Below are 27,175 nucleotides of genomic sequence, written 5' to 3'. Positions count from 1 at the left end.
TCAAACACTGGTTTGGATGATCAACTTTTAGTCAAAGATAACCAATTTAGTCAGACAGCTAGTTATTTCAGATATTCAAAGTTGATCATTTCAGTTCTTCATAGTTCCATGACCAGTTCCACTGATGGTCTTAGTTCCCATTTTCATGTAATGACTAGGTAAATTGTACAAAGGCTGATTACTTCCTTCTGACACATCCTACATCTTTGGGTAGCATCTTTGGGTAGCTACCATGAAATGGAGAGTTGTGCTTGATTCAGAATCAAAAGACTAGAGTTCAGTTTTTCCTCATTTAAGGATAACTGAGAAAACACAGATTATAGCACATGGTCTGGTCAGGTACAGAAACAGTAAAACGTTCTTTAAAATACTGCTGTATGTGTCAATCTATGGAATCTGGCAAGGCAATTCCTCTCTTTGGAAATGGTTGCTCTGTAATTTCATGTCCATAGCAAAGAGCTATTGCCATGAATAAAGCATGAAGAAATCCGAAGGGAAATGAGAACGTTCTGCTTTTCACAAAGGAGAGGCTACCACAGAAAATTTTCTCAGAACCTTATAGTCAGTGAAAAGTCCTTAGAAGTCATCTGGCCTAACTTCCCTTTTCAATTATGAATAACATAAAAAAGGATGGTCTTCTTCAGCCTGACCCCTCTGTACAGTCCATCAGCAACAACTTACGACTAAGGCTTTCCCAAAATAACTTGATTATTTTGGCATCATTTTGAAAAATGGTTTCTGATAGAGTTTACTCTTTCAGGCATCAGAATAAATATTATAAAACTAGTTCAAGGTTCCAACTAATTCAATAAAGGAAAGTCACCTTGAGTGGTCAGGCAAGTTAATATCTATGACTGACTCATTAAGGAATAGGCTTCTGTATAAACATGAAGTGTCACCTTCTAACAAATTATAATAAGACAGAAATTACAATTAGAATATATGCTCAGAGATTTTTTAATAAAAATTCATTTTAGCAATTTCTTGATTTGATATTTAATTTTCTCTTTGCATGTAGAAATACCCAAAAGGAGAAAACAGAACACAGAAATGGTGCACTCACCAGTGATGGCCATGCCAATTAATACGATTCCCTCAAAAATTTCTATTCGATGGAATAATGCTTTGGAGCCAAGGTAGGAAGTCCTTTTGTGCTTTTTGAAGGCATACTTCAGAATGCACTTGATGGTCCACCAAATACCCATGATAATGAAGAAGGTTCCAGGGAGGGCGTGACCTTTGAAACTCCCCATGTCTACCAAGATAAGAACATATAGAAGATGAAGACATTTTGTTTCCAGAACTTAGCCAAAACATCACTCATTCTCATAAAATATGCTATTTTCTGATGATAGTAGATACACCGTTGATTTAAGAGGAGTTGATATTACTGTAAATCACTGCAATGTCAACAATACCAACAAGAAAAACATTCATATTCATTGAACGCTTACCTTGTGCTAGGCACTATGTCAAATGTTTTGCACACAATCTCTACAACACACAATCTCTCCATTTTCAATTGGGACACAGGTTTAGACAGGTAAGTGAATTGCCCAAATCTCACACTATTAAGCAAGAGTTATGTTGTTTTTAAGAGGGAGTTCAAGGATTTCTTAAAGTGATAGCATGTGCAACACCATATATTTACACTTTAAGCATATTTGGAGGAAAGAAATATGAAAATTTTACCTGTATGCTTAAAACTTGAAATGATATAAAATTGCCTACAATTTTTTAAGTAAGTAATTTCAAAGTATTAAGCATCGAGTATACAAAAGAGACCATTAGTGCTCACCAAATATTCAAGCATTTCTCCAAAGACTTTTCCTAGCCTCTTCTCCAGGTGAATCAAAACCATGTTTCTAAACAGTATGGAGGTGCCTCAAAAAGTTAAAAATAGAGCTACCCTATGACCCAGCAATTGCACCACTAGGTATTTACCAAAAGGATGCAAAAATACACTCAAAGGGGTTCATGCACCCTAATATTTATAGCAGCATTATCAACATTAACCAAACTATAGAAAGAGCACAAGTGCCCATCAACTGGTGAATTGCTAACAAAGGTGTGGTATTTTTTTTTTACAATGGAATATTACTCAGACATCAAAGAGAACAAAATCTTGCTCTTTGCAACCATGTGGATGGAACTAGAAGAGGGAATTGGGCTAAGCGAAATAAGTCAGTCAGAGAGAGACAAATACCAATGATTTCACTCATATGTGGAATTTGAGAAACAAAACAGATAAACATAGGGGAAGGGAAGGAAAAATAAAATGAGATAAAAATACAGAGAGAGGCAAACCATAAGAGACTCAACTATAGAGAACAAACTGAGGGTTGCTGGAGGGAAGGTGGATAGTGGAATTGGATAAATGGGTGATGGGCATTAAGGAGGGCAGTTGTTGTGATGAGCACGGGGTGTTGTGTGTAGGTGATGAATCACTGGATTCTACTCCTGAAACCAATCCACACGGTATGTTAACTAACTGCAATTTAAATAGAAACATGAGAAAACGATTTTATCCTACCTAAAGAAACAAACAAAAACCATGTTTCTAGCTCTGGTCAATGGACAATGGCACTTGTCATTTCCAGGCTGAGTGAGTTAAGGGCCTACATGACTCCTTTAACTCACCTGTCCCCTGCCATGGCAACCTTTGCATGGCTTATCCAGAACATAGTGGATGGCCAACCAGTCTGCTTCAGATTAATGTGTTAAATTAAGCTGGCTTAAAGAGCTTAACCCAGCCTATCCAGATGAATACCAAGCCACATCAAACTGCAAATGGTTTACACAACTGTTACGTTTACATGGTGCAGCAAATAATAAAAAGAAGTATCCTCCATTTTTGGTCAGCACTATAGAAAATCAGTCTTGAATTATGTGAGCAGCGCTTTGTTCACAAGTACTGTACCATCAACAGAATAACGAAGAAAGAATGCAGAATCCTCTTAATGAATCTCACAGTAGGCCAGACATAGGAGAACTGATAAAAGGAGACTTCAGGTTTCCTCTGGCCCAGCAGAGGGCTTTATCTCCTTGAGTGGGTACCGGGCATTTCAGCTCAGGGAAGACCCCTTTGGGTGACTTCCACATCCTTTACAAGTGTGAAGTTTCAAGGGGGAACTGTGAAGTTCACTCAAACAGTATGAGTCTCTTAAATTTCTAGTCGAGCCCCCTGGCAGACATTTTGGCATGCCTCTGAATCATCCAAACCTTCTAAGAGACTCTGACTCAATATAGTTGACTCTTGAACAACATAGGGTTGAACGGCTTGGGTCTACTTAGATGCAGATTTTTTTTACACATCCTGGAAATGTGTTTTCTCTTCCTTATGATTTTCTTCATAACATTTTCTTTCCTCTAGCTTACTTTATCATAATAATATCATAATAATATTATCATAATAAAGTACATAATATATATAGCATACAAAATATGTGTTAATTGATTGTTTATATTATCAATAAGGCTTTCAGTCAAACATAAGCTGGTAGTTCAGCTTTGGGGTAGCCAAGGGTAATACATGGATTTTTGACTGTGCAGGGGGTTGGCACCCATGTTATTTAACGGTCAGTTATATATCACATAATGCCTTAGTTCTTAATAAAAGAAGGTGGTGGCCTAGGTGACACCTGATGTTCCTTTGTGCTTGAACATTCTGTGATTCTTCATCCTAACCACCATATTTAGCAGTGTCACTGAGTTCTCCTCTTTGCCTTGGCTTATGAAGCCACATGGTGTTAAAAAATGCTTTTATGTGGGATTGAAAAATACTTCCAGACTGTAAATTATTTGTACTTTTCTGGAGAAGAATTTGATATGTCTTAAGAAGCCTTAAAGGTTTATATTTGTTGGTATGGGAAACTCATTTCCAGGAAACTACCCTAAACTTATTAACCAGAAATACAGGCACCAAATTAAAAATATACATTGTCTAAAATCAGAAGAATGATTTAGAAAATTTTACAGCCACTTAACCCACTGAGCCACCCAGGCACCCCTACAGCCACTTAAAATAAAGTTTTCAAATAACTTAAGTGATAGGGGCTATATTTAGTGAAAAGAATAGCATTTTTCAAACCTGAGAAGGGGCTTTGGATTCAGACTGACTAGAACTGAATCTCAACTTTATTATTTACTAGCTAAGTGACTTGGGCAAATTATTTAACTTCTCAGTGCCTCTGTTTCCTCTCCTGTGAAACAGGACAAAGAACAATAGCTAACTCCTAAAATTAAAATGAGTTCCTCTAAAGCAAATAACCCATAGTAATAAGCAAGCTCATGTTATCCTCAACTCACCTCAAACTACCAAAGTAGAATAAAAGTAAAATCAAATGAGGAATTCTACTTGGACAAAACTGCTGAAAAACAACAAGTATCTATATATTTCTTTTGGCAGTCATTCATGTACTGCTTGTAACATTTCTCCAACTATTGTCTTAGAAGTTTACTGGAATCTTCTGTAGTTATTTAATTCCTTGACTGCATTTAAAGAATGAGCTTCTTGAAAGCAAGAAGAAAGACCATAAATCTATTCTTTCTACCCACCCCCACATTGAACCTGGATAGCATCTTATACACTATGAAATTCTAAATTAACAATAGTAACCAAGTCCTTCTTAGAAGGATCATATATTTATAAAACATCTCTACTCTGATGTCTCAAAACTTGCTCATACTCAACATACCCACAAATTGAACTAATCATCTTATCTACCCACCCACTACCAGAAATAATTTTCTCCTAGTCACTGATTTTGTAACACCACCACTACCATTCACTTACTTGCCCAAACTCAAATTATGAAAATCGTCATAGAGACCACCTGTGTCTCTGAAAACTAATTGATTATTAAGAACTATTGCTTCTACTGTCTTATATCAACACTCCCTTGCCCCAAATCTTGCTGACTCCCTTGTTCTTTCAATTTCATCTGCCTAGGGAAATCCTTCCTGATGGCCCAAAGAGAAGACTTCCTTAATACCTTCTCAAGGTACCCAGTTCTTATTTTAATGAATTCTTTGTGTGATTAGTTATTCAAGGTCTGTCCTCTTCATTAGTCTTTATGTCTGTCACTATTGAAAGCCAGTGTAGCACTCCACTGGGGCCTCAGAGGAGGCCCAGGAGCCTGGGATATCCTCCATTTTTAATGCCCTGATAAATTTTTAAAAGGTATAAGATGCCAAAACAGAGTTGCATAAACCACGATTGCTTTTCAGTGTTTAGATTTACCTAATAAATACCTTCTTTTTAAATTTTTTTTATTTTTTAAATTTTTTTATTTAAATTCAATTTAGTTAACATATACTATTATTAGTTTCAGGGGTAGAATTTAGTGATCCATCAGTTGTATATAATGCCCAGTGCTCATTACATCAAGTGCCCTCCTTAATTCCATCACCCAATTATCCCTTCCCCTAACCCACCTCCCCTCCAGCAACCCTCAGTTTGTTTCCTAGAATTGCCTAGATTTCAGTATCTCTTACGGTTTGCCTCCTCTGTTTTTATTTTATTTTTCCTTCCCTTTCCCTATATTCAGCTGTTTTGTTTCTTAAATTCTACAGATGAGGGGCACCTGGGTGGCTCAGTGGGTTGAGCCTCTGCCTTTGGCTCAGGTCATGATCTCAGGGTCCTGGGATCAAGCCCCGCATTGGGCTCTCTGCTCAGCGGGAAGCCTGCTTCCCCCTCTCTCTCTGCCTGCCTCTCTGCCTACTTGTGATCTCTCTCTCTGTGTCAAATAAATGAATAAAATCTTTAAAAAAAAAATTCCACAGATGAGTGAAATCATATGCTATTTGTCTTTCTCTGACTAACTCTGCTCAGCATAATTCCCTCTAGTTCCATCTATGTTGTGATAAATACCTTCAACACACATGCAAAACATATTGCCTATGTTGGAGCTAACATGAAAATTTAAATTTGGGGCCCTTCTTACATGTGTGGCTCTGGCCAAATAATCTTCTCGATCCACTTCCATGACCAGCATTATAAGAGGTTCCCGCTGCCTCAAAAGCTGAGTGAACCAATATATCTCAGCACAGCCAGTGGGACATGACAGGGAGGCAATGGGGAGTAGATCAAGGTTTTTGAAGAGGGATATGAGGTGATCAGGGTAGGGAAAGAAATGAGGCATTGCTCCTAGCTCAGTTATAGAACTTCTGCATTTTAGCTATTTAATCTGAAACAATGTGATGGCTCAGTTGTCCCTGTTTTAAAAAACTCAAACAAAATGAAGTCAAAGCAATGGGGTGCCTGGGTGGCTCAGTGAGTTAAAGCCTCTGCCTTTGGCTCAGGTCATGATCCCAGGGTCCTGGGATGGAGCCCCACATCGGGCTCTCTGCTCAGCAGGGAGTCTGCTTCCTCCTCTTTCTCTGCCTGCCTCTCTGCCTCCTGTGATCTCTGTCTGTCAAATAAATAAATAAAATCTTAAAAAAAAAAAAATGAAGTCAAAGCAGGCTTGCTATATTTGCCTGGCTAAGGGACCCAACAGACCCAGTTGCTCCGGGCAATGAAAATGGTATTCTTTTTTTTTTTTTTTTCACTTTCATTGTGGGAAGAAAAAACCGCTCAGATTCTCAAATATCACTTCACTGTGATCTCCTAGAACACCATTATACATAAATTTATCTTTTGTTCCTTGCTTTACTATTGCCTGAGATTGTAATTTACTGCTCATAAAAGCCAAGTAGTCCAGAGTTTGATTCAATCTAAATCCAAAAAGAAGACACATTTCCCTTGGAAGAAAGCTTTTCTCACCCACAAAGCAAATCATACTTGCCAGAAAACCTCGGGAAGATCACCAAAATAGGAAACAAGAAGGTCCTTCCTCAATATATTTCTTGCCTGATCTTGCCACTTAAAATAATCTCATGGGGAAAGTGGTTCATCCAGGCCTGAAATGGTGGGTTGCAATTCAACACCAGCTTCCAGCTACAATTTATCCTAAAAATTCATACTCCTCCCCCATCAAAAACAAAACAAAACCCTCTACACTTAATGACACCAAACACCATCCTCTGGGCTAATGACAAGCAATGAGTCCTAATATACTGGTTGGCCTCTTTTTTTCTCACTGTCCTCCAAATTTACACATTCACTCACCATCCTAAAGGGAAATATTTTAAAACTATAATACTTAGAGATAACACTGGACAAATCCCAAGATCTAACTTAGGTGTCAAGTGTTAATGCCCAGTGTTACAGACACATAAACCATAGACCAGGCCTGCGCACAGAAAGAGGAGAGAACTCAAAATAGTTCATGGAAAGAGATCCTACGGTTTTCTTGGTGGAATCTCAACCAAATACTAACTTCAACATAAAATGAATGCCATGGAGAAAACTTAAATTAAAATTTCATCTTGAGCCACCACCAAAATAAAGTATACCTAAATCTTAGTGACTCGTTTCAAAGCACATTTATAAATCCCAATACACTAAAAAAATTTTAACTATTTCTTGAACTTCATTTTACCATTTGCTTGGCACTCAAAGCAAAGAATATACAAGCATTTGTAGCTTTAAAGTTCTCCATCATTCCATCATTCCGTACCAGTACATTCTCTCCCAAATTTCAACTATTTCAAGTTTCCTTAGTAAAATTACCCTTACCTTCACACTTTCCTCAATGTCAAATCCAACTCAATTCTCTTCTCCCAAGAACTTATAATGGTTCCTGCTTCAAGAAGAAAAAGCAGATACTGACTGGTCTAAATCTAATTACTCTCCTTCTTAGAGACGAAACCAAAGTGCTTATGTTTTTCCAGCATGAAGGCAGCAGATAAATCTTCAGAATATGTCACAATGCCTTCATAAATGTAAATATTGGGGCCACACCCTTTTGAAATCCTACTTCATATCCAAACATTGTGCCATAGAGTAAGTCTCAAGAACTCACTTTGCCACCCACCCACATGACCACTAGCCTCAGCATGTGTTCCCTGTTGTGAGAAGCCCAATAGAGCTTGTGTGATCTTTGCTATCTCTTCCAGGTCATCAAGATGGACAGAAGACAAGCAGAATGGTATGGCAGCAATAACATACAGAGCAGATCCAATAAGTCCTATGAAGACAAACCATTCCCTAATATGCATTGCCTCAAAGAGAGATTGTCACAGGGGCTAGGGTTGGAGTCATAGCCAAAACCAAAGTTATAAGAATAAGAAAGGATGAATAAAATTGCTGTAGGTCATCAGTGAAGCTCAGTTGCCCTCAAGGAATACACAAACTAGTAGACAAGTGCATTCTAAAACAACATGAGGTTCACACAGAGTGAAACGGGAAGAAGCAGCAGCAGTTTGACTCTAACATGAAGAGCTAGCAACTGTTATCCTGTCTGTAGACAAGTCTTACTTCCCCTCTCAATGATAAACCCATGGTGAGTGAGGGCCATATCCTCTATCATGCTTTGCACCTAATTAGCACTCAATAAATCACAATGAATGATGGGCTTCTGCCTGGAACCCCATCACCCTGAATCACTGACCTGGGTGGCAACCAGTTTCCGAAGCAGGTGATGTGGTTAATTAAATGCAGATTCTTGGAACCCACTTTAGATCTACTGAATCAATCTGGGGGAGGCCCATGAATCTGCATTTAAAATAAGCACACATCAGTTATTTTTTTATATTCTTAAATTTTGAGAACCAATGGTTTAGACCATGTGGAGACAAGCAGAATGACACCAAGACACTGAAATTTAAATGTGACTTCCCTATCACCATACCCTAGAGGCCCTCTGTCTCCCATCAGTGTCATAAACTCTGCTGGGCTTGTTCACATCAGCTTCATACTGGGCAGAGGTGGGTGGCTCAACAACTGTTCCTGAGGCCAGAATGATAATCTGGCTCCAGAAGAAGACAATAACCATTCTACACTGCTGCCATTCTGTTCTATTTTATTTTATCATACATTATTAAGATATTTTATTTTATTTTGATCTCTTTTACACCCCAGCCTCTTACACCCATACCCCTATCAATCTTTAAATACTAAAACCACCCATCACATGGGCTAGTCTTAACCAAACACCCAGAATGACAAACAGAAATCTACATTAAAAAAAAAAATGACACAGGATGAGCCAATCCAAAGACATACGTATTGAAAAATAAAACCAACAAACAGAAAACAAGAACAAATGTTATGTTGAATCACCTGCCTGTGATGAACTCTTCAAAGTAAATAGTGGCCTGGACTGTTTCTGTTAGTAGTGGTGCATCTGAGATGGGAAGGGAAGGAAGTTAGCATTCATGGAACATCTACTTCATGTTAATAACTTCTCATGTATCTGTTTATTCTATTTTTGAAAGAACTCAAGGAAGTATTATTATTTCCACCATAGGTCTGAAGAAACTGAGACTCCAAGAGATCTTCTGACCTACTCTAAGTCACAGAGTTAGTTAAGATCAGAGCCAGGATTTCAAGGTCCTTATATCAGACTAATCCCCTAGATAAGGGCAAAGACCAGAAAAAGTTTGCGAATAAACCCAACAGTACTCACCAAGTTCCTTTGACTAGGTTAAACACCAGAAGGAAAAAGGCTTCTTCTTCTGGGAGTTTCTACCATTGAGGAATCTCTGCATGTAAAGGAAGTGAAGATCTGCATGTAGCTTGAATATTTATTTGCCACTAATATAGTCAGAGTCAGAGTGCACAGGGATGCCAACCAAAAGGAAAGCTGGTCTGAGTAATCTGCAATGACTTCACTTGACAAAATGAAGATGCTAGAGATATGATTGGTGCTGTGATAAGAACCTAAAGAAATCATTCTATGGTTCCCAGCTTCATGCCGCTTCACAATTCAAGACAATGAACAATTTCTGAGCACTACATACACACCCAACAATCTCCTTCAGGTAATAGGGAACTCCATGGTAAACAAACGTATCTACAGCTTAGCTGGCAAATGTTCTCTAATTTTAAAGACCCAGATGATTAGACTGGGCCTGACAAAATAATCTCTTCATTTCAAGGTCATTAATTTTATCACCTCTGAGAAATCCTTTTTTGCCACATAAAGTAATATAGCCACATGTTCCAGGAATCAGAATGTGGTGGGATGAGGACATTATTCTGTTTATAACAACAACATATACATGTTTACAGTTTGGCGGAACAGAGAAGGCAAAAACATATGACTATGATACCAAGGAGACGAGCCAAGATTTATGGTAAAGGAATAAACTACTTAAGGTATGCTGAGCCCCTCCATTTGAGTAAGGAGTAAGAAAGGTATACGGCAGGATCCTATAAGACTATAAGGGCCATTTGAGCTGGACTTTGAAGAATGATTGGGATTTTGAAAGGTGGAGCTGAAAGGGAAGAGCACTCTAGACATAAGAAACAGCATGAATAAACTCTTGGTGGCAGAAACTTATTGGAGATATTGAAGTCACTTCTACCACAGGAGTAGAACACAACAGAAAATGCATCTGGAACTGCTACAGATATGGGAAGTTGGTAAAAGGCAAAAATAACAATATAAACTACCTATCAGTAAAAAAAATTACTAGTGTTTATAAAATTGAGTTGTTAGTAATGAATAAAAATCAAACTAGATCCCCACCTCACACCAGATTCAAAAATAAATTCCAGGTGGATTAAAGACCTAATTGTGAAAATAAAACTTCAAAATTTTTAGTAGAAAATATCTGAAAATGTCCCTATGACCTTGGGATAAGAAAGAATTTTTTAAACAAAATACAAAAAAGTAAAGTAATGAAAGAGAGGACTGATAAATTTGATCTCTTTAAAAAGTAAAGTTTTTAGGGATGCCTGGGTGGTTAAGCATCTCTCTTTAGCTCAGGTCAGGATCCCAGGGTCCTAGGATTGAGTCCTGCCTTGACCTCTTTGCTCAGTTGGGGAGAGGGGATGGTGGTGCTGTTTCTCCTTCTGCCTGCCACTCCCCCTGCTTGTGCTCCTCTTACTCTCTGACAAATAAATAAATAAAATCTTTTTTTAAAAAAAGTATTTTTATATGCAAAAGGCAAAGAAGCATAGGAAAAGATGCTCAATATCATTAGTCTATTAGAAAATGTTAATTAAAATTACAAATACCCATACTCATCCACCAGAATGGCTAAATTTAAAAAGACTGACAATACTGATATTTGCAAGGCTGTGGACCATCTGGACCTCTTATGCACTCTAAGTGGGAACACAAAGTTGTACAGCCCATCCAAAAGCAGTTTGTCACTTTTTAATAAAGTTAAACATGCACTTACCATTTGACCCAGCAATTCCACTCCTAGGTATTTATCCAAGAGAAAATGAAATTATGTCCACACAAAGACATTTAAATGGCTGCTCACAGTAGCTCTATTCATAATAACCAAAAACCCAGAAACAGCCCAAATGCCCTTCAACTAGTGAGTGCATGAACAAACTGATACATCTCTAAATAAATTTCTTCATCTGTAAAATCAGTGATAAAAGTATTTATTTCAGAGGTTTCTTGTGCAGATTAAACAAGTATAATGCAAAGTACTTAAATGGAAACTGGTAAACAAAAAGCAACCAATAAATATTAGCTATTATTTTGACATCTGAAGTTTTAAGATTTTTCTGTTGTCACACAAAATAGATTTAAATATTTTTTGCTGACAGCTTTGTGGATTTACTGTTCTATCCCTGAATATTCCAATTTCATAACGATTTTAATGTGATATGGAAATGAAATTCTATCATGTGTAAAAGCCCCTTTCAGTTTCCCTGCTCCTCCCTCCCCTTCAATATGGGGTTTATCCTCATAATCTAAGATAGCTGTCAAAGCCCCAGCCATCACAATCATGTTCCGGGCTGCAAGGGAGAAAAAAGGGCACAAGGAGACTCTGTGTCTGCTTTTAAATGAGTTTTATTGAAGTATAACTTACATGCAGCAAAATTCACCCTTAAATTTTACAGAGGACGAAACTGAGACAAAGTTAGAGATGAACTAAAATGCCCAAGGTCATGGAGATGATAAGTAATGGAACTGGGACTGATATTCAGCCCTGGGTCTATAGCACCTCTACAACAATTGTACCATAAATAAAGTTGAACGACACATGGCAGACATAGAAGATATTTGTAATAAAGTTAACTGATAAACACTGAGTAGTCACAATTCATTTGAGTAAATACCTAGGAGCATAATCTCGGCTTATATGGTAAGACTATGTTTAGTTTTGTAAGAAACTGCCAAATTGTCTTTTTATTTTTATTTATTTATTTATTTATTTATTTATTTATTTATTTAGAGGGGGAGAGAATCTTAAACAGGCTCCACATCCAGTGCAGAGCTCTATGCAGGGCTTGATCCCATGACCCTGAAATAATGACCTGAGCCAAAATCAAGTCAGATGCTTAACCAACTGAGTCACCCAGGTGCCCCTGCCAAATTGTCTTCTAAATTGTCTGCACCATTTTGCATCCTACCAGCAATGAATGAGAGTTCTTTTTTTTTTTTCCCCCATATTGTCTCTAGCATTTGTTATTGTCAGTGTTCTGGATTTTGACCATTCTAATAGTTATGTAGTATGTAATGTTATTGTTGTTTTAATTTGCAGTTCCCTAATGATATATGATATTGAGGTGCTTTTCATATGATAATGTGTCATCTGGATATCTTACTTGGTAAGTAAACTGCTCAGATCTTTTCTCACTTCTTTTTTTTAAAGATTTTATTTATTTATTTGACAGACAGAGATCACAAGTGAGAGAGGCAGACAGAGATAGAGAGGGGGAAGCAGGCTCCCCAGTGAGCAGAGAGCCCGAAGCAGGGCTCGATCCCAGAACCCTGGGATCATGACCTGAGCTGAAAGCAGAGGCGCAACACACTGAGCCACCCAGGCGCTCCTTTTTCTCACTTTTTAATTGAGTTATTTATTCATTGTTGACTTTTAAGGGTTCTTTGTATATTTCAGATGTTAGTTCTTCACCAGACGTATGGTTTGAAAATATTTTCTCCCAGTCTGTGACTTGTCTTTTCCTTTTTTCTAAAGGGCCTTTCAGGGGTGCCTGGGTGGCTTAGTCATTTAAGCACTGGACTCTTGATCTCAGCTCAGGTCTTGGTCTCAGTGTCATGAGATCCACCCCCACACTGGGCTCTATGGTCAGCACAGAGTACACTTGAGTTTCTCTCTCCTTCTACCTCTGCCTCTCATGCTTGTGCTTCTCTATCTTTCTCTCTTTCTCTAAAATAAATAAATCTTTTTTTAAAGTGCCTTTCACAGAGTGGAAATTTGAATTTTCGTGTGATCTAACTTACACATATTTTCTTCCATTTTAAAAAAAGTGTTTTTCATGAGTGGAAATTTTTAATTTTCATGTGATCTAACACATACTTTCTTTCAAGAACTGTGTACTTGACATTGCACTTAAAAACTGACCATCCTACCCAAGGTCTCACCATTAAGCATGATGTTAACTGTAAGGTTTGTGTAGCTATTCTGTATCAAGTTGAGGATGTTCCCCTATATTCCTACTTTGCTGCTTTCCATATTTAAATTTTTTTCTTAAAAATACAATGACAACAAAAAAAACCTGAGAAGGTGGTTGAGAGCCAGATAATAGAAGACTTTAAATGCCAGGTTAAAAAGTTTAACCTTTATTCTATGGGCAATAAGAAGCAACTGAATGTTTTAGCATCAGAGCGTTTAAACTTTTACATGTTTTGAGCATCAGAACTTAAAACTTTTAAACAGCTTAAAAGTTTTATTCAAAGATGTAAAGATGTGGGGTGCCTGGGTGGCTCAGTGAGTTGAGCCTCTGCCTTTGGCCCAGTTCATGGTCTCAGGGGCCTGGGATGGAGCCCTGCATCAGGCTCTCTGCTCAGTGGGGAGCCTGCTTCCCCCTCTCTCTCTGCCTGCCTCTCTGCCTACTTGTGATCTCTCTCTGTCTGTCAAATAAATAAATAAAATCTTTGAAATATATATATATAAATATGTAAAGATGCCCAGAAAAGGTGATTCCTCCAACTCCTTCACTAACCCACTCTGGTGAAATACAAACCTCGGTCTCCATTAAGCCTGCTTCATAATAAACTTGAATCTCTTGGAGTCCGGAGGAGGATGCAGAACACTCATCAATCTTAATGACTGTTTCAGCAAAGACATGACTCCCACCCCAGTATTCAGCTACCCATCCCCCACCCACAAAAGAAAGCTATGTCACTGTGGTTCAAGGCAGAGGCTCAGGCACCCAGTGGCCCAGACTCAGTATTAAGCAAACACAGACAAAATGCAATAACCACACCTGAATCAACAATGTTGACATATTCCTTTGCATCACATTTTCTACCAGGGTAGCTGGCTATTGTCAAGGGCTCTACTGATAAGGCCATCTGGATGAATCCTTGGCCTCTCTACAGAGAACACCTTGAGGCCAATTCTCATGACCTTGGCTGCCTCACATCTTCTTTACCCACCTTTGGGCATCCTGCTCTTCCCTTCCTTTCCCCGCTTCTGCCTATCACAACCAGTTCTCAGAAGGGCAGCAGAGACGTGTCTGGATTCTAAGCCAATTAACGTAACGTAACGTAAACAAGTATAATGTTTAATGTATGGTTTGAAAATATTTTCTCCCAGTCTGTGACTTGTCTTTTCCTTTTTTCTAAAGGGCCTTTCAGGGGTGCCTGGGTGGCTTAGTCATTTAAGCACTGGACTCTTGATCTCAGCTCAGGTCTTGGTCTCAGTGTCATGAGATCCACCCCCACACTGGGCTCTATGGTCAGCACAGAGTACACTTGAGTTTCTCTCTCCTTCTACCTCTGCCTCTCATGCTTGTGCTTCTCTATCTTTCTCTCTTTCTCTAAAATAAATAAATCTTTTTTTAAAGTGCCTTTCACAGAGTGGAAATTTGAATTTTCGTGTGATCTAACTTACACATATTTTCTTCCATTTTAAAAAAAGTGTTTTTCATGAGTGGAAATTTTTAATTTTCATGTGATCTAACACATACTTTCTTTCAAGAACTGTGTACTTGACATTGCACTTAAAAACTGACCATCCTACCCAAGGTCTCACCATTAAGCATGATGTTAACTGTAAGGTTTGTGTAGCTATTCTGTATCAAGTTGAGGATGTTCCCCTATATTCCTACTTTGCTGCTTTCCATATTTAAATTTTTTTCTTAAAAATACAATGACAACAAAAAAAACCTGAGAAGGTGGTTGAGAGCCAGATAATAGAAGACTTTAAATGCCAGGTTAAAAAGTTTAACCTTTATTCTATGGGCAATAAGAAGCAACTGAATGTTTTAGCATCAGAGCGTTTAAACTTTTACATGTTTTGAGCATCAGAACTTAAAACTTTTAAACAGCTTAAAAGTTTTATTCAAAGATGTAAAGATGTGGGGTGCCTGGGTGGCTCAGTGAGTTGAGCCTCTGCCTTTGGCCCAGTTCATGGTCTCAGGGGCCTGGGATGGAGCCCTGCATCAGGCTCTCTGCTCAGTGGGGAGCCTGCTTCCCCCTCTCTCTCTGCCTGCCTCTCTGCCTACTTGTGATCTCTCTCTGTCTGTCAAATAAATAAATAAAATCTTTGAAATATATATATATATAAATATGTAAAGATGCCCAGAAAAGGTGATTCCTTCAACTCCTTCACTAACCCACTCTGGTGAAATACAAACCTCAGTCTCCATTAAGCCTGCTTCATAATAAACTTGAATCTCTTGGAGTCCGGAGGAGGATGCAGAACACTCATCAATCTTAATGACTGTTTCAGCAAAGACATGACACCCACCCCAGTATTCAGCTACCCATCCCCCACCCACAAAAGAAAGCTATGTCACTGTGGTTCAAGGCAGAGGCTCAGGCACCCAGTGGCCCAGACTCAGTATTAAGCAAACACAGACAAAATGCAATAACCACACCTGAATCAACAATGTTGACATATTCCTTTGCATCACATTTTCTACCAGGGTAGCTGGCTATTGTCAAGGGCTCTACTGATAAGGCCATCTGGATGAATCCTTGGCCTCTCTACAGAGAACACCTTGAGGCCAATTCTCATGACCTTGGCTGCCTCACATCTTCTTTACCCACCTTTGGGCATCCTGCTCTTCCCTTCCTTTCCCCCCTTCTGCCTATCACAACCAGTTCTCAGAAGGGCAGCAGAGACGTGTCTGGATTCTAAGCCAATTAACGTCCAGGGCATAGGAACCATCCTGGTTCCTGATCCAGGATCAGATTCCAAATTTTGTTTGGTTTGGATTTCTGTGTGTGGAGGAGTGGCAGACAGAAGGTAATCAATAGGAGACCAGTGAGCCAAGAGCATGTAAAAAGGAAATGATTTGCCAGCTAGAGCTAATGAATTTCTGAGTTCCTGAGGCTCACAGGCTTACAAACTACACAATCATCCCATTCTCCATACTGCATCCACGAGTTCCCCCCTGGTGGATGTCCATCCTTCACCAGGCAATTGTGTGAAGTTCATTCTAACCTGGTTTTCCTCTAAAAATCTATTTTAGTTATCCACTTCCTCCTTTCTCCCTGCTGTCAGCACACACATAAATATAATTTGATCTGGATCCTCTTCCCATGGGACAGGTTCAGGTGTGGGGCCAGGGCTGGGGCCTCCAGTTTTTTTCCACTGTATCCAACACACATTCAGCCTTGGCTACCAGACAAATAACTAACCTTCACCCTGTGTCAGAAGGGACAGTATAAGACTCAGAGAAAAGGAGTTGTTTTTAATTTGAGGAAATCTGTCATGCCCTGGACGTTTGGTGAACTGCTGGCTTTGTGGAAAAGAATTTGGAATAAGTGTCTCTAAGGATACTCAGACATATGTATAGGAATGACCACTTGTGCTCTTGGTTGCCTCCTTATCCATCCATTCCCTTGGTTCTCCATCTTTCCATTCATGCTTTCAACAACTATTAAACAACTACAGTGTGCAGGGTCCAGCTCACTGGGGACATGTGATGGAATCAGAACCCTCATGTTAATCAGATCCCCAGGTGATTCACATGCACATTAAAGTTTGATAAACACTGGTCTAGGGCAGTATTTCTTAACAGCAGCACTAACTTACATTCCAGGTCAGATAATTTTCTTTGTGTGGGGAGCCATCTTGTGCTGTGTAGGATGTTTATTTAGCAACATTCCTGGCCTCTGCCCATGAGATCCTGGCAGTACTTTTCCCCCAGTTGTGAGTCAAAAATATCTGCAAGTATTGATAAAGGTCCTCTGAGGGGCAAAATCATATCCCCTTCCCTAATTAAGAAGTACTGGTTTAGATGACCCTAGGTCAAATCCCTGTAAACATAAAAAGGATTTTTTTTTCTTTTCTTTTAGGAAAAAGAGAAATATAACAGATTTAACTGTTAACTATTGTATCAAAATAAGTCCAATCAAGATTATGTACACCTTTCTCAGAAAGATAAAGTACACATTACTGTAACTAATAAAACAAAAAAACCATCATTTGGAAAAATAGTGTTTGCAAGATTCCATGACCTTTTTGACAAAAATCTTTCAAGCTTGCTGTTTAATATTATTATTAAGGAGAAAGAGGAGCCTGGCATTGAATATGACACACATGAACGTAGCACTGGATGTCATCATTGCCAATTATATGTGGATCAGGTACAAATAAAGGTCTATATAGAACAACTTCCCATCTTGAAAAAGATGGTTATTGTGGTCATGTGTCCATCCTCAAATAATGGAAGTGGTGGCAAGGCAGGAGAAGTTATGTTCAAATCCAGTTTATGGGAAAATAAATGAATAAAATAAACACAAGTTGAAACCAGTATGGTGATATCTGAACATTGTACAGTTTTAGTAGGCGTAGGGGAGGAAATGTCAGCAAAATCATTCTGTGGTCTTTCTGCCTCTTGGTATCAGGAAATTTATGTCTCACTGTTTATCTTAATTTTTTTAAAAGATTTTATTTATTTATTGGTTAGAGAGAGAGAGAGAGAGCGAGCACGCACAGGCAGACAGAGTGGCAGGCAGAAACACAGGGAGAAGCAGGCTCCCCACCAAGCAGGGAGCCGGATGTGGGACCCGATCCCAGGACGCTGGAATCATGACCTGAGCCGAAGGCAGCCGCTTAACCAACTGAGCCACCCAGGCGTCCCTATCTTAATTTTTTAATTAAAAAAATAGGCTCAATCTTAGAAATAATGACTCCTGATTTTGGCAAGAGCCTCTGACAAGCAAAGAAAGAAACAAGATCCTTTCAGCTAGCGATAAAATAACGCAGAGCCATGAGAGAACGCTCAGGTTCAGCGTGGGATGATGGGGACGGGGTTCCACTTCTGAAGTTCTGAGCTAGGCTGGGCTGAGCTGAACAAGCAAGGCTACAGCAGGGAATGCACGTGAAGGGCATGAGGCCATTGGCCCAGTCCTGCCGACAAACACATGCATTTTTACTGGTTCCGCTTCACAGAAGAGGCGTTAGATATTTGACAGCTTGACGGAATGTCTACAGCCAGTAAGTGGTAGAAGACAGAAAAAGAACCCAGCTCTCTGGGATACATGTTGGCGATTTTCTCTCTGCAACACCAAATACCCCTGTTTTCATTTCCTGTTGGTGCTTTAACAGCCTAACGCAAGTTACAATCAAATTTAACACCTTAGAGTTCTGGAGGTCAGAAGTCTGAAAGCGGTCTTCCTCAGATCTCATTCTCTCTTGCTGACGCTGACCCCATTCTTCCGTTGCCACTCATCCTTCCGTTTCGTATTCCCCTGACTCACTCTTATAAGGACCTTTGTGATTACACGGGGCCAGCCTGGATAATTCATAGCTGTCACCTCATCCCTAAATCTTTAACTTAATCAAATCTTGCAAGTGTCTTTTGCCATGGGAAAGAAACCAGAATATGTCACCTCAAAATACATCTGTTTGACATAAAAATTATTTTGAACTGAAGGCAATTAGGAATGCAGGAAAAGCTCTCTTTAACCTCCTGTTTACTGACTAAACACAGGATATAAGTTCTCCTTTCCCAGAGATGGCACCAGAAAATCGGCAAACCAACCTTACTCCAATAGTGCCCTTCCATATGTTTATCTTCCTAAAGTTTGTTGTCCTTGGAAGCTTAAAACTGCTTGACTTTGTCCTGTCCTTTCTCTACAAATTTCTCGTTCTTTGCTAAAAATGTTTTAGAAGTCAGAATTCTAAGGTGATGCTTGGAGTTGCTTTTGGTTAAGGTTTCTCCCGAGTGATGTGCACTGCACTTGTTAAAAAACTTTCTTCTCTTGTTGTTTATCTTTCTGTTAAAGAGTTCCGCTAAAAGAGGCACCTGGGTGGCTCAGTGGGTTAAAGCCTCTGCCTTCGGCTCAGGTCATGATCCCCGGGTCTTTGGATGGAGCCCTGCATCGCATCGCATCGCATCGGGCTCTCTGCTCAGTGGGGAGCCTGCTTCCTCCTCTTTCTGCCTGCTTCTCTGCCTACTTGTGATCTCTGTCTGTCAAATAAATAAATAAATAATCTTTTAAAAAGAAAAAAAAAGAGTCCCGCTAAAAACCTACCATGGGTAGAGGTCAACTTCTGCTACCCTGACACACATAAGGTAACATCTTCCAGGTTTCTGGAAATTAGGCCATGGACATCTTTGGGCAGCCAAAGCTTACCACACCCCCTTAGGAATGCCAGTCACAAGAAGGGCCTCTGACAATCATAAAAATAAATCTTCAAAAAAAAAAATCATTGACAGTGGGGAAGAAGAAAACAGGAATAGAAGGAGCCTTCAACAGACTCTGGAGTTCCATGTCATGAGGGAGACTCAAGAGCGTAGTGTTACCTACTTCTGATCCTGGCTGTGCATAGAATCCCTTGAAAAAACAACCAGCGCCTAGGCTGCAGCTCCTAGAGATTCTGCTTCAGTTAGTCTGGGTAAACCCAGGCATCAGCATCTTAAATTTCCACATAAGGCAGAGCACCTGGCAGGCACAGTGGGTTGAGGGTCGACTCCTGGTTTCATTTGATCTTGGGGTCATGAAGCTCCTTACACTTCCTGCATGGGTTTCTCTCTCCCTCTCCCTCTGCCCTTCCCCCACCTCTAAAATAAATAAATACATCTTTAAAAAATAAATAAGTAAAAATAAAATTTCCCCTAAGGGATTAAGAACCCAGATTCTAGAATCAGACTGCTTTCGTCCAAAGGCCCGATCCACAGTGTGTGTTTGACTTGAGGCATATTATTTAATTTTGCCTATTAACATAAAATGGCTATGATGCTATTAATAGAGCCACCTTGTAAAGCTGAAGATAAATTAATATTATACTAGTAAAGCCACATAGTAGGTACTGCATAAATATCTCAAAGCTCTCCAGAGGGCCATCTGGGAACTCCTCAGGCTGGCACCTGTGTGATTTCTGTGTGTGTCTAGGATGTGAAGAGTGGGATTGCAAGGCTCTGCAGGCACCATCTCCCCTGCCCTACCTGATTGTAATGGGCTCTGGACCGATATGCTAACCCCAGTGTGCCAAGGGAGGGGCCCCAGTGGGAGCAGAGTTGCAGGAATGCATGCAAATTAGACAAGTGAATAAGAAGAAACAACTAGCAAGGCTGGTGCATGGGTGGAAGAGGTGTGGTGGGCCATGAAAAATAAGAGAAATGCTGAGGGCTGTGTGATAGTGATCGAGGTTTCACTGTCTGCTAGGCAGTGTTTCTCTGTGGGGCTAACACTGCAAAAAATCTGGGAGCCAAAAAACCACTGAGTGTATAGTTTCCACCCAGACCAATTTAATCAGAATCTCTAGGAGTGCAGCCTGAAAATCTACTTTTCTCTCTCTCTCTTTCTTTCTCTCTTTCTCTTGCTTGCTTGCTTTCCTTCTTTTTTCCTTTTCTAAGCTCTCCAGAGGATTTCAGTTAGCCAGAGTTGAAAGCACTGTGACTTTTGTGACTTTCTCTTATGCTGACTGTCCTAGGTTAGTCAGCCTCACCAACTGCAACGTGAAGTGAAGGGAGGGGAGAGAAAGGCTCACAGTGACTGGGTTCCGATTACGTGCCAACACCACTGACACACACCAATTAATTTCACCCCCGTAATTACTATCCCCATGTTAGAGATAATAATAAAGAGGTGCATTTCAAAAGAATTGTAATGCGACTTACAACAGAGTCTTGACCCGACCCAAGACTCAACCCAGTGTCTCTGTCCAAAAGGGACAAAGGAAGAAAAATAACCATTTAGAGCATCCACATCTCTCAGAGCCATTTAACGTCCTCTCAATTCCATGAGGTAGCATTTTCCTCCCCATTTCACATTTAATAGGACAGAAACTTGAAAAGCTAACTAATGTGCCCAAGTCAAAAGTCTTATAAACAGAAGAACTGGAATCTTGACTCAAGCCTGTCCACCGCTAATCTCCGTCCTCTTTCCCACCGTTTCTGCCCTCCATGCCTCAAAAGCTATCATTTACTGAATGCTGACTCTGTCTCAAATACTGTACTCAGAACTTCATATGCATTGCCCATGGAAAAATCAAGTAAAATGACTGTGACATAGAAACAAAATCATTAATGTACAGGGTAAATGTTAGCAGCACCGCCTGGGAGGGTTAGAACTGGAGCTTCTCCAGCCCCACCCCTGACCTGTTGAGTCAGAATCTGCATTTTAACAAAATCCCCAGGCAATTCATCGGCACAGTAAAGTCGGTAAAGTTGGAGAAGACGGAGAAGACAGCTGCAGATGGTTTGGGTTCTGCTTTTTATCTCTCCAGAGTTGTTTTGGTAATGTGTAGGCTTTGCCTAAGAGTCTCCTCTTACCAGACCTTGCAAGGCTCCATTGAACCATATTCAAGGAAGCTTGTATTTCTCAGCTTTCATTGAGAGGAAAGTGCAGAGTTAGATTATTATAATACAAAGTTTACGACTTCTTTCCCTGCTCAGAAGAACATGTCAGCAGATGTCTAGGAATTAGCAACTTCAATTTGGGAAATGCTGGGATAAAGAATTAGGAAGAACTATACCTCAGTAGTTAATGAGGGGCAATTCCTCTTTATATAATTATTTCAGCAAGTAAATGCTGAAGAAATGATAGAATTTCGAATTTCACAAACCCCAGTGAATTACTAAATTCAGCCAATAATAAAAAAAGACAGCTGACACCCAAGAGAGATAACCTGACAATATGTGCCTAAAGTATTCTTGCAAAAAGAAAAGAAAAAATTCAACTTGGGTGTGATTCAACCTCTCTATATAATTACCAACCAACAGGAAATTCAGAGGCACAAGAGCATCGTTAAATGACATCATGGGGATACAACAAGTAAAATCCAGATGATGCAAAATTCTACAGGACAAACTAGTTTCTTTAAAAGATAAATTTAAGAAAAACAGAGATAAAGGGAGAACCTGTATACCAATAGAGAACTCTGAGTAGTGTCTACAATTGTAATGTATAGACTTTATTTGGATCCTAATTCGAACAATAATAATTCAGGATTTTAAAATTTATAGGGGTCATAATAGCATTGTGTCTAAGTGTTTTTTTTTTGAGAATCTTTATTTTTTAGATAAATATACTGAAATATTATGGACCAAATAATATGACTTAGATTCGTTTCAAAATCATGATGGTTGATTTTATGTCAAACTAGCTAAGTCCACGGTACCCAGTTTCTGGTCAAACATCAACTAGATGTTGCTGTGAAGGTATTTTTTAGACCCAATCAACATTCAATATTTAAATCATAAACATTTGAGAAAAGTAGTTACCCTCTACACTGGTGGGGGGAGTGGAGGAGAGCTCACTGAATCATTTGAAGGCCCTAAAAGAAAAGAAGTAATTCTGCCTCCAGATTGCTTTCCCAATAGGAACTGTAACATCAACTCCTCCCTGGGTCTCTGACCTGCTGGCTTGCCTTACAGATTACAGACTAGTGGGCCTCCATAATTGCAAGAGTCAGTTCCTTCAACCTCCTCCTCTCAATCTCTCCCTCTCTCTCTCTGTCCCCTCCCTGTATAGTTATATACACATACACACACAACTGTCTGGTTCTATTTATCTGGAGAATTCTCACACAAAAATGATCTGGGGGAAGAAAATGTGGATGAGGAAATAGATCAAAGAAGATTGGCCCTGAGTTAGTAATTGTTGAAACTGGCTAACAGGTACATTAATACTCTTCTCTCTACTTTTGGATGTTCTTGAAATTTTCCATTTGAAAACTTGGGAAGGATGAAAACAAATGCAAGAGTCGGACAGAGACCCAGATTTTTGTCACTGGGTCTGATGACAGAACAACATATTAGAAATCAAGACTGTCCTGAGAAATCCAAGGCTATGACTCTGATACTCACAAGGGAGAAATTAGAGCTGCAAGGGGCTGGCCTCAGAGGTGACTCCTCTTGATCTTGAACCTCCAGGCTCGCTTACATTGCACCCTCTCTTCACCGGCATATCCCTTTACCACAGCACTTTCTCACACTTCTACTCTCAGTCTCTTCTCTCTAATCAAGAGCTCCTTCCTCATCCAAGCACCAAGCTTACCCTCAACAATGTTGGATGAAGGAATGTAAGCAATGCCTACTCTTAAGGCAACTCACGCTACTCCTTTCTAGTTCATATTTTCTTCTCATTCTTAGAGCCTACCACTAAGTGCTCCTTTTTTAATTACTGCATAAGCTCTGCTTCTAAATATTCCTCCCTCACAACCAAACATTTGAAGTCTCACTTTGAGGTGGTGGTGGGGCAGTGGGCTTTGGCATTCTCCATCAGAGAATTTCATAAAATGAACTTCAAAATCCCAGTTCCTGGGCAGGAAACAAAACCCTGTGCAACAAGTAGCCTAATTTGAAGTGCTTTCTTTCCAACCTCTTTTTGTTGTTGTTGTTGTTTAAAGATTTTATTTATTTATTTATGTGACAGAGAGAGAGAGAGAGAGAGAGGGAGAGCATGCACAAGCAGGGGGAGTTGGGGATGGAGAAGCAGGCTCCCCACTGAGCCCGATGCAATGAAGGCTCCATCCCAGGACCCTGGGATCAAGACCGGAGCAGACCCAAGGCAGACATTTAACTGACTGAGCCACCCAGGCACCCCTCTGTCCAACCTCTTTAAAGAAAAAACTCTCTGACTCAGGAAAGAAAGACATTCTTTTACACAGGTCTGTCGTGATGTGGCAGAATTTTTGATGTGAATATTCACTCAGATGGGCTGTTTTTTTACTTTGTCATTGTAGTCTGCATGGTTTTGGAATACAATAATTGATTCTACAATTGGAGTGGACACAAACCCCAGGATATTCCATTTTACAAATTCAATATGTGAAAACAATTGGTCCAATGCCAGGTTTTAGTTTGAATCTAATGTACAGGAGACAGAAACTAATAAAAAAGAGAGACAGAAATAAGCATTTCTTCTTTTTTTCAGCAAAGTGGATATTTTAATTTGAAAATTTCATCAGAATGTTTTTCACATTTCTAAAAATTCAATTTGCCAACACGTTTGGTAATAGGATAAAATGATCAAAAATTTAATACACTTCTTTTTTTTTAAGTAACATATAATGTTATTATTGGTTTCAGAGGTAGAGGTCAGTGATTCATCAGTCTTATATAACACCCTGTGTTCATTATAACACCTACATTCCCCAATGTCCCTCATCCCATCGCCTCAACACCCCCACCACCTTCCCCTCCAGCAACCCCCAGTTTGTTTCCTAAGATTAAGAGTCTCTTATGGTTTGTCTCCCTCTCTGATTTCATCTTGTTTCATTTTTTCCTCTCTTCCGCTATGATCCTCTGCCTTGTTTCTTAAATTCCACATAGGCATCTAAACTCTAGCCTCCTCTAAATTCACATTCAGACAAAAAAAAAAAAAAAGTGGAGAGTTTGATACCTCGCTATGCTTCATGGAAAATGCTCTGACTCCTGTACAGAAACAACAGGAGGGGTCAGAGGGAGTTGAAGTCTCCTTCCCTCCTGCCCCTTCTCCTGCCCCCGGATTTGATGTTTAAAGTCATTACTTTAACTCAAAGAAATATCCACCGTTGCTTTTGACCTCACCTTACAGAGGGGCAGGGCCCAAGTTCATGACAAAACCTCAAGGTAAATGAGAATGAATGAAGAGAATAGAGCGGAATGAGTCAGCGCTGCCTGGGCTGCCAGCATCACAGTTGGGCTGCATGACCATGAAGAACAGCAAGGCTTCTGGGAAAAGTACATACAAGCATCATAGCCTTTGACAGAGATCTGAAAGGTCCTCAGAAAACGTATCAGTAATTGTTGACAATGTTGACAGCTGTGCAGGAACATCACCCATATTTTCAGTTCCTGCCCTTCAACATTTGGTACTTTGGACGTGTGGAGGTAGATATGCCATATTCAGCAGCAACAACAAAAGTACAGGATACCAAGTGACGTTGGAATCCCAGATAAGCAGAAAATAATATTTTTGGCATAAGTATGTCCCATATATTTCATGTGTTAATTGACATTCAAATTTCACTGGACACCTGTGTTTTATCTGGCAACCCATGAAAGGATTTCCATTGGGTAAAGAACATTGCAACAGCTCAGGGTAGAGGTTTCTCAGGCAATACCCATGAAGCTGGGAAAGAAACTGACACTGCAGTGCCCCATGAAAATAACAGGAAAGAACCCAAGACAATTTGTTTCCCCAAGCATGAAATCCATTAGAAGAGACTGCCACGTTTCCCTGATTAAGAAATCTCGAGTTGATTTGGCTGTGACTTCTAGAGTCAGATGTACTACCATTGCACCACAAGGTCACAGGCTGTAATTTTGAATATTTCCAAATCTGTATTTAAACATCCTATGGTGGGACACCTGCATGGCTCAGTCAGTTAAGCATCTGCTTTCAGCACGGATCATGATTTCAGGGCACTGGGCTGGAGTCCCTTATCCGGCTCCCTGCTCAGTGTGTAGCCTGCTTCTCCCTCTGCCTGCCACTCCCCCTGCTTGTGCTCTCTCTCTTTCTCTATCTCTCTGACAAATAAATAAATAAAATCTTAAAAAATAAAAATCCTGTGCTTTCCTGAATAATCTCCTGAGTATCTCTTAACCAAAATTGCCCCTGTGCCTCATTAATGCAATGAGAAATCTGGTCTGAAACAGTGCTCATCAGGTAAGCTGAGGACCCCTGGGCCAAGATTCCATTGTAAGAGGCCACCTGAGGTGGTATGAATATGTCTTTTTTTCCTCAATCAATAGATAGTAAAAGCACAGCCATAATCAAATTGTTGGATGGGGTAGGAAGGGATCCGAAAAGTCCTCTGATGTTAAAATTGGGTCAATTTCATTTTGACAAGCTTAGAAGCATTGGTCAATGATGATTTTCAATGTTTCTTCCAACCTCTTCATGATTCCTAGCATCAGAGCCACTGAATCATTGGTTCTTTGCTGGTTCTTCTGAAAATCAGTTCTGAACAACTAGCATAAGAATCCTGGGGCTCAAAGTTGGAAGGAGTGGTCATATAGGTGGTCAAGTATGATAGGCACTATATTAACCTTGTTATTCCCTTCAATGGATTTAACAAATACAAGATATCTTCTGAATTCCTGCTGGTATTTTATCTCTTTCCCTATAAGCACATACCACAATAATTTAGATGGGGTAATTTGTAGACATTTTGGTGTCCATAAAGGAATTGGTTAAAAACTTACTTTTATTAACTTTCCTTTATTCTCACTTCACAAATACTTACACTGCACTAGATCTAGACCAGGTATTATAGTCTATTCTTGACAACAAACTACTACATACTGCATTTTCCAAAGAAATAAATGCAAAGAAAGATGAAGTCTCTTGTTCAGTGATTCTTGATGTGGATGATACTCCCAAAATCATAGATGCCATAAACTATATTTATGTATTTTAAATACCTTATTTTAAAATACTAATAGATGATATGAGATTTTTATGGCTTGGTCTAAAAAATTTGAGAAATATTATTGGAGCCATACTTACTCATTTCTGTCTTTGACTGTAAATATAAAAGTCAATATTGAACCAAAGATTTCCTTCCACTTAAAGCTTCCTACTTTTAAAAAGACTCCTTAATTACTCTGAAGCACAATGTGTTCTTTGTAACCCAATTTGTTCGAATTGTGACCTATCCTGTTGTAACGTAAAACTAATATTTTTTTTTAAGTCAGAATTGTTTTGGTGATTTTGTTGTTGTTGTTTTTTATTTAAAATGAGAAGAATTCTGGGGCACTTGGGTGGCTCAGTTGGTTAAGCGTCTGCCTGCGGCTCAGAGCTCT

At 39.5% G+C, this 27,175-nt stretch overlaps 1 protein-coding gene across 5 annotated transcripts in view; it reads right to left on the bottom strand.

The window, feature by feature from the left end:
• Positions 1–27,175, bottom strand: part of TMEM45A (transmembrane protein 45A) — a 71,273-nt gene that overhangs the window by 16,025 nt on the left and 28,073 nt on the right. For 3 of the 5 annotated variants that reach the window (XM_080821858.1, XM_080821862.1, XM_080821860.1), the window contains exon 2: positions 1,064–1,255. In XM_080821858.1, the coding sequence (XP_080677984.1) occupies positions 1,064–1,253 (190 nt within the window). In that variant the 5' untranslated portion in view covers positions 1,254–1,255. Of the gene's footprint in view, positions 1–1,063; positions 1,256–7,621; positions 7,765–9,512; positions 9,687–27,175 lie in introns of those variants that run through there. The other 2 variants (XM_080821859.1, XM_080821861.1) reach the window with 2 other exon arrangements.

Source organism: Martes martes (genome assembly GCF_963455335.1).
Source record: "Martes martes genome assembly, chromosome: 1".
Classification (NCBI taxonomy): domain Eukaryota; kingdom Metazoa; phylum Chordata; class Mammalia; order Carnivora; family Mustelidae; genus Martes; species Martes martes.
Note: the sequence above shows the minus strand (reverse complement) of the source record. Positions and strands in the feature narration are given on the sequence as shown.